The sequence below is a fragment of the Notolabrus celidotus genome, unplaced genomic scaffold (assembly GCF_009762535.1).
Source record: "Notolabrus celidotus isolate fNotCel1 unplaced genomic scaffold, fNotCel1.pri scaffold_584_arrow_ctg1, whole genome shotgun sequence".
Lineage (NCBI taxonomy): Eukaryota > Metazoa > Chordata > Actinopteri > Labriformes > Labridae > Notolabrus > Notolabrus celidotus.
Genome location: NW_023260382.1, coordinates 1,059 through 9,501, shown reverse-complemented (window position 1 = coordinate 9,501; position 8,443 = coordinate 1,059). Strand labels below are relative to the sequence as shown.

At 43.6% G+C, this 8,443-nt stretch overlaps 1 protein-coding gene across 1 annotated transcript; it reads right to left on the bottom strand.

Moving 5' to 3' along the window:
• Window positions 1–466: 466 nt before the first annotated feature.
• On the bottom strand, window positions 467–7,544 carry ciao2a (cytosolic iron-sulfur assembly component 2A). Its single transcript, XM_034679425.1, has 4 exons — window positions 7,306–7,544; window positions 5,636–5,800; window positions 3,022–3,071; window positions 467–565 (listed from the first exon to the last, which is right to left on the bottom strand). Exons 1-4 carry the CDS (start codon window positions 7,427–7,429, stop codon window positions 482–484), a joined length of 423 nt encoding a protein of 140 aa, XP_034535316.1. The 5' UTR covers window positions 7,430–7,544; the 3' UTR covers window positions 467–481.
• Window positions 7,545–8,443: the final 899 nt, after the last annotated feature.

Here is an 8,443-nt window from a genome sequence, read left to right as displayed (position 1 = left end):
TCACTGTATCTCCATCTGTCTCCTCTGAGTCTCAGTTTCACTGTATCTCCATCTGTCTCCACTGAGTCTCAGCTTCACTGTATCTCCATCTGTCTCCTCTGAGTCTCAGTTTCACTGTATCTCCATCTGTCTCCTCTGAGTCTCAGCTTCACTGTATCTCCATCTGTCTCCACTGAGTCTCAGCTTCACTGTATCTCCATCTGTCTCCTCTGAGTCTCAGCTTCACTGTATCTCCATCTGTCTCCACTGAGTCTCAGCTTCACTGTATCTCCATCTGTCTCCTCTGAGTCTCAGTTTCACTGTATCTCCATCTGTCTCCTCTGAGTCTCAGCTTCACTGTATCTCCATCTGTCTCCACTGAGTCTCAGCTTCACTGTATCCCCCTCTGTGTCCACTCTACCTTAAAGCCATGTTACCTGTCAGGTCATGCTTCAAACATGTTAGATCCTTATTCCTTCACAGAGCTTCAGACAGATTCTTATTAAAGGAACGGTTCAGAGAAGAGTAAAGCAGACTCACTGTCCTCCTCGGTGGAATGAGTTCCCTCTGAAATATAAATTTCCAGCTGAGGAGAGAAGAAAGATGAGGGGTGTTAACAGGAAGAGATGCACTCTGTTTGTTTATATTGAGACATGATGTTTTCAGAAAGGTTTCAGAGTACAGAGTGAGCTCAGGGTCACGTGTTCAGTAGTGAAAGTGAAGATGTCACCTGGAGGAAAGAGGAAACAGTTAACCATTAGATGTAGAGAGCAGTATATCCATCAGCAGCTCTCTGATAGAAAACACTTGTCTGATAAGAGGACCCTCATCCTGATGATGAAGCCTCTTTAAAGCTGCAGGTGACGCACGCTGCTCTCCTCCTGCCTCCGCACGCCGCTCCTCTGTGTTTCCTTTGTTCTCACATGTTTCAGTTTGGACCACTAAAAGAACACGATCTAGTCTACATATCTGGAGCGGTTTCTGTATCCTGGGAGAAGCTTTTAGAAGAGTTGATGTGACATGAAAGAGACATGAAAGAGACAGGTGTGAGCTGGTGATCTAAAAAAAGATGGGAGAAGGTGATTCATGTCGGAGCAGCCGAGGCAGGAGGAGGCGTGAGCTGCTCTCAGAGACTGAGCGCTGATTCCTGTAATTACCTTCATACAGAGAACTCCTCCTGAGAGATACAACATCAAACACAGTGACTTCCACTACAGAGTCATGTCTGTGTTTAATGCAGTGACTTCCACTACAGAGTCATGTCTGTGTTTAATGCAGTGACTTCCACTACAGAGTCATGTCTGTTTATAATGCAGTGACTTCCACTACAGAGTCATGTCTGTTTTTAATGCAGTGACTTCAACTACAGTCATGTGTGTGTTTAAAGCAGTGACTTCCACTACAGAGTCATGTCTGTGTTTAATGCAGTGACTTCCTCTACAGAGTCATGTCTGTGTTTAATGCAGTGACTTCCACTACAGAGTCATGTCTGTGTTTAATGCAGTGACTTCCACTACAGAGTCATGTCTGTGTTTAATGCAGTGACTTCCACTACAGAGTCATGTCTGTGTTTAATGCAGTGACTTCCACTACAGAGTCATGTGTGTGTTTAAAGCAGTGACTTCCACTACAGAGTCATGTCTGTGTTTAATGCAGTGACTTCCTCTACAGAGTCATGTCTGTGTTTAATGCAGTGACTTCCACTACAGAGTCATGTCTGTGTTTAATGCAGTGACTTCCACTACAGAGTCATGTCTGTGTTTAATGCAGTGACTTCCACTACAGAGTCATGACTGTGTTTAATGCAGTGACTTCCACTGCAGAGTCATGTCTGTGTTTAAAGCAGTGACTTCCACTGAGGGTCATGTCTGTGTTTAATGCAGTGACTTCCACTACAGAGTCATGTCTGTGTTTAATGCAGTGACTTCCACTACAGAGTCACGTCTGTGTTTAATGCAGTGACTTCCACTACAGAGTCATGTCTGTGTTTAATGCAGTGACTTCCACTACAGAGTCATGTCTGTGTTTAATGCAGTGACTTCCACTACAGAGTCATGTCTGTGTTTAATGCAGTGACTTCCACTACAGAGTCATGTCTGTGTTTAATGCAGTGACTTCCACTACAGAGTCACGTCTGTGTTTAATGCAGTGACTTCCACTACAGAGCCATGTCTGTGTTTAATGCAGTGACTTCCACTGCAGAGTCATGTCTGTGTTTAATGCAGTGACTTCCACTACAGAGCCATGTCTGTGTTTAATGCAGTGACTTCCACTACAGAGTCATGTCTGTGTTTAATGCAGTGACTTCCACTACAGAGTCATGTCTGTGTTTAATGCAGTGACTTCCACTACAGAGTCACGTCTGTGTTTAATGCAGTGACTTCCACTACAGAGTCATGTCTGTGTTTAATGCAGTGACTTCCACTACAGAGTCATGTCTGTGTTTATTGCAGTGACTTCCACTACAGAGTCATGTCTGTGTTTATTGCAGTGACTTCCACTACAGAGTCATGTCTGTGTTTAATGCAGTGACTTCCACTACAGAGTCATGTCTGTGTTTAATGCAGTGACTTCCACTACAGAGTCATGTCTGTGTTTAATGCAGTGACTTCCACTACAGAGTCATGTCTGTGTTTAATGCAGTGACCTCCACTACAGAGTCATGTCTGTGTTTAATGCAGAGACTTCCACTACAGTCATGTCTGTGTTTAATGCAGTGACTTCCTCTACAGAGTCATGTCTGTTTATAATGCAGTGACTTCCACTACAGAGTCATGTCTGTGTTTAATGCAGTGACTTCCACTACAGAGTCATGTCATGTGTTTAATGCAGTGACTTCCACTACAGAGTCATGTCTGTGTTTAATGCAGTGACTTCCTCTACAGAGTCATGTCTGTTTATAATGCAGTGACTTCCACTACAGAGTCATGTCTGTGTTTAATGCAGTGACTTCCACTACAGAGTCATGTCTGTGTTTAATGCAGTGACTTCCACTGCAGAGTCATGTCATGTGATCCAGCATGTGATGGTTCTGGTCCTCACCTTGTGTTTGAAAGGAAGACATCTCTGCAGCTTCACTTGTAAGCACAGTCCTGCACACAGAGAGAGACGTCGCATGTTAGACTTGTCTTCAGTGTTTCACATGGGCAGCAAAATAAAACAGGCAGTTCATAAAAACACAGAAGTCAAGATAAAGAAATAAAACATATTTTAAAAGACATAAATTCCCCTAAAAGAACTCTAAAGGAATAAAATCTTTAAAAGTATATTTCTTTAGATGGTTATAATATAATTCAGATTAAGTCTGGGAAGGCTCTCTGATAAAAGTCTGTTTAAAGGAGGGATTTAACAGAGCTCCCTGACTCAGCACATAACAGCACAGAGGGGGATCGGTGCTCATGGGAAATGTAGTCTGCAACCCAGAAACACACTACCGACTTTATCCAGAGGGGGCGCCAGAGTCACCACAACATGAAAACACCTCAGAGTCCATTTAAAAGCTCGTAGCTACACAAAGTCATGAAGTGATTCTTTATCCAATTAATCAATTAATCGTTTAAATAATCGGACAAGTCAACAGGAAGTGAAGTTCAGACACTTCCTGTTGTGGTAACCGTCAGTCCTTCCCCTCTCGGTCTCTGAGACTGGGACTCTGAAAGGACCCTCTTTAATGAAACTATCTTTATAAAGCAGCTGTAGAACCGAGTCCCCCTCCCGCCTGCAGGGTCTTTGAACTGTCAGAAACCTGCCGTCAGACTCTGCTGGACTCTATCGAACACGAGCAGCTGGACTCTGCTGGACTCAGGCAGCTGGACTCTGCTGGACTCGAGCAGCTTGATGGTTTTAAAAGGACCTGCAGCTCCGTGTGGCTCCCCCTGCAGCTGTGTTGAGAGTTGCTGCAGGTACTTCATGTGGTTAAAGGTGCAGCGGCGGCTCCTCTGGACAGGAAGTGACCAGCTGCATGCAGAGATGATGACAGTGCTCACAGCGGTGATCCTTCATGCTGTGTTTATGTGCTCCAGGATTTAATCAGTCCTGGATTTCACATTTCTTCATGACTGCTTCATAATTAATGTTTTGGTAAACATCTCCTGCCTCCTTCTCCTCCTTCTCCTCCTCCTTCTCCTCCTTCTCCTGCCTCCTTCTCCTCCTTCTCCTCCTTCTCCTCCTCCTCCTCCTCCTCCTGCCTCTAACGTCTCTAACGTCTCTAACGTCTCTAACGTCTCTGCAGCACAGAGATTAGATCGATCTGCAGCCACCAACGGTGAGGAGGTGAAAGGTCAAACCTCCATGAGGCGCATTAATTAAAGTTTAATCAAGAGTCTGTTTCCAGGAACCCTCTCCTACCTCTTTCTTCTGCCTTGGTTCTTTTCTGTCTACTTCTGATTTCAATAACTCTTAACCATCTGATGTGAAGTCTAATAAAGCTTCTGTTTCAGAGACACTTCAGACTCTGTGTTCAGGTACCCTCTTGTGTCAAGTTACTGTTATGTTTCTGTGTCTAGGTGCCACGGAGGTTCTGTTTTATTTGGTGTTTAATTAATTCTAAATGAAACAGACATTTAAATAAACAGGAGACATTGTCCTGTCTGTTTCAGTTTATCCTGATGGTCCTGTTTTGAGGAACCCTCTTTTGTCTGTTTCAGGGTTCCAATTATTTGTTCTTCCTTCTTCTGATATTTTTGATCTGAATGAAACGCCCCTGTGCATCTGGGTTTAAGTCCGCCCCAGCTTTTGTCTGTTTTAAGGTACCCTGTAACGTCAGCTACACACTTTAAAGGTGACCTCATGTTTCTGTTTCAGGTACCCTTACCTTTCTGTTTTGAGGAACCCTTAGCCTGTTCCTCTTTGTTTCACAGTAGAAAATGTGTTTAGGTACCCCAACGTGTCAGTTTTCAGGTTCATCAAACGTCTTAATCAAGGTGTTCCTTAGTTTCTGTTTTAAGGTACCCTTTAAAGCTTGTATAAAGGTCCTATGTTATTATATCAAGGTCACCTCTGGTGTCTGTTTTAAGGTACAAGCCAGGTCCAGTATTAAAGTACCCTCAAGGTAAGCCTTGCATTCTTGTCCGTTCAGATTCGATGTCAAAAATCAAGCGTCTGTTTTAAGGTACCCTCAGCCGACTGCTGTAAGATCCCTGTAGGCTCGAGTTCTTCTCCTCTCTAAGGCATGTTTTATTCTAAAGATGACTCTGTGAGGATGCTGAGTCTTAATCAGAGGTCTGAACCTGCCCGTCTTTAGGAACCCTATAACACCCAGCCCATCTGTTTTCTGTGGATCTCTTTTTTCTGTGATTTGTTCCTTTCTGTCAGAGCGGCTGCAGATTCTGTTCCTCCTCTCCTCTTTCTCTCAGCAGAGACTCACTGCTCTGATTAAAGCATTACTCCACAGAGGAGAGGCTACTCTGCTGACTTAGGGAGATTAAAGACGTTCCTCCGGTCTCCTTTCAGCACTTTACTTCATGTTTCAGTTCAACAGAAACTGAGGACTAAAGCAGCTTCAGGACTCTGAGCTTCTATCAGGGAAACGTCAGGGGACAACGTCTGGGGACAACGTCAGGGGACAATGTCAGGGGACGTCTGGGGACAACGTCTGGGGACAACGTCAGGGGACAACGTCAGGGGACAACGTCAGGGGACAACGTCAGGGACTCACCGATCAGAGTGGCCAGAGAGCAGTGAGGCACGGTGGGAGAGAACTTGATGATGATGAGGAACTCGTCCTCCCCGAGCTCCTGGACCTCCACACATTTCTCCGTCACCACGTCCAGCTCCTCCAGGGTGTTGGGCTTCTCCGGGTCCCGGATCGATCGGATCACATCTGATGGAGGACAGAAAACCAGATGTGGCGTTGTTTACTAAAACTACACTTAGTCTGAGGAACATCAATAACATGTCTGAAGTCTTTAAAACAAACACAGAGACCAGGCAGGAACAGAGACCAGGCAGGAACAGAGACCAGACAGGAACAGAGACCAGACAGGAACAGAGACCAGGCAGGAACAGAGACCAGAACACAATCCATGGTCTCTGTTCCTCCGTCAGAAACATCTAGCTCAAATGTTTTTATTGTACGATCACATTTTTCTTCTTTTATGAAAGTTCATGAAACAACTTCAGAAAATAATCCAGTTTCCTTCAAGTGTTAGCCCCAGTGCTGTGATGGAATTCATCAATAAACTAGACTCAGGAGACTCAGAAGACTCTGGAGACTCGGGAGACTCGGGAGACTCGGGAGACTCGGGAGACTCGGGAGACTCTGGAGACTCAGGAGACTCAGGAGACTCAAGAGACTCAGGAGACTCAGGAGACTCAAGAGACTCAGGAGACTCAGGAGACTCAGGAGACTCAAGCGACTCAGGAGACTCAGGAGACTCAAGAGACTCAAGCGACTCAGGAGACTCAGGAGACTCAGGAGACTCAGGAGACTCAAGAGACTCAAGAGACTCAGGAGACTCAGGAGACTCAAGAGACTCAAGAGACTCAAGAGACTCAAGAGACTCAGGAGACTCAGGAGACTCAAGAGACTCAGGAGACTCAGGAGACTCAAGAGACTCAGGAGACTCAGGAGACTCTGGAGACTCAGGAGACTCAAGAGACTCAGGAGACTCAAGAGACTCAGGAGACTCAGGAGACTCAGGAGACTCAAGAGACTCTGGAGACTCTTGGAGACTCTTGGAGACTCTGGAGACTCTGGAGACTCTGGAGACTCAGAAGACTCAGAAGACTCTGGAGACTCAGACGGCTGAAGTTGAAATAGTTTTGAACAAGCTGTAAACACCCAACTTCCTTCACAAAAGGTGACCCCCAAGAACCCCTACCAGACCCCCAATCTGTCCCCCCAGACCCCCTACCAGACCCCCTACCAAACCTCCTACCAGACCCTCTACCTGACCCTGTGAAGCGACCTTGGGTTTCTTGAAAGGCGCTGTATAAATACCAGTTATTATTATTATTAATAAACAATGATCCACAAACAGAGAAACATGTCACAGATATCCATTAAACCTCACACACTCACTCTCACACACACACACACACACACACACACACACACACACACACACACACACACACACACACACACACACACACACACACACACACACACACACACGTATAATCTGTACTGTGTCTCTGGTCTCAGACCAGCAGATCTTTATAACCCTCAGTAGATGATCATATTAAAGTCCTGTGGATAGACCCTCATCATAAAGAGAACCTCTTATTAATATTTAACATTAATGTAAGTTTGTTTCTGAGTTGGTGAACTTGTCTTAGTCCCAGGACCAGGACCAGGTTCAGGCCTGATCCGGCTCCACTCACCGTACACTTCTAACGCTTTCTCCTCCATCCTCTTCCTCTTCAGCTCATCCCGGACCCCCCAGAGACCTGAACCCTGTAAGACCTTAGAGACCGTCAGAGACACGAGGCTGGACACTAAGTCCATCTCTCAGAGACCGCCATCATAGAGGAGCAGGACAACATAGAGCAGGAAGCTGCGCGCGCAGCCTCATCAGATCTGTAAACACAGGGGCACACAGTCAGGCTGCAGTCTGAGGGAGAGACTGTATACAGATCAGCTGAGTCTGAGGCAGCCAATCAGAGAGCCAGAATCACTTCCGCTTCTGTTTCAAGGGAAAAGCAATCGATACATGATCAAACCGTCATGTTATTAAAAAACAGGGAAAATAAGTCTTTACTTCAATTAAAACTGCACATTTATATTTATATCTTTATTTATATTTATATCTGTATTTATTTTATTTTATTTATTATTTTTTAATTTACACTTTATTTCATTTATTTCATTTTAAGTTATCTTATTCTTTATTTCAATTTGTTACATTTTTCTTAGATCCTTTTTGTAAATTCATTATGCTGATTGGAGTAATTTGTAAAATGTTTTTTTTTTCATGTTTATGATTGGTTCTAATAAATACTCACATCCTTTAGATTAGATTAGATATAAATCTAAAGGATCGTAAAGATTTAATTTTCTCTCTTTTTCCTCGAGATAACGAGACAAATAAATTAAGATCTCCAGAAACTGAGAAAATAAAATGTATTAATCAAGTCTGTCATGTCATCTCCTGATGTAGCTTTGAGTCATTATTAATTGTGTGGTGCTATTTGTACTTTTCTTTTCTTTGTGTGTGTGTTTTGGTTTCTCCTCTCTCTTCTTATTTTTATTTTGTTTTATCTTACTTTATTTATTTTTTAGTTTCATCTTGTTATTTTTAGGGAGCCTTTTTAACATCTGGTAAGAGACTACGGATGTAAACTAGACCTTTTGGCTAATTCTGTCATATTTACAGAAGTGTTCATTAATATCCTTAATATCCATAATAATGTCCTTTTGAATGAAAAAATAAAGTAAATAAATAAAATATCTTTTAGGGCTTCTGTACAAAACAAACAAACAAATAAGCAAATAAGACAGCATGAATCAAAAAACAACAAC

Coding starts and splice junctions, on each gene's coding strand:
- ciao2a (XM_034679425.1), bottom strand. CDS start 7,429: ATGGACTTAGTGTCCAGCCTCGTGTCTCTGACGGTCTCTAAGGTCTTA. Junction 5,801..7,305: donor GAAAGCGTTAGAAGTGTACG/GTGAGTGGAGCC, acceptor GTCCTCCATCAG/ATGTGATCCGATCGATCCGG. Junction 3,072..5,635: donor CTCTCTGGCCACTCTGATCG/GTGAGTCCCTGA, acceptor CTCTGTGTGCAG/GACTGTGCTTACAAGTGAAG.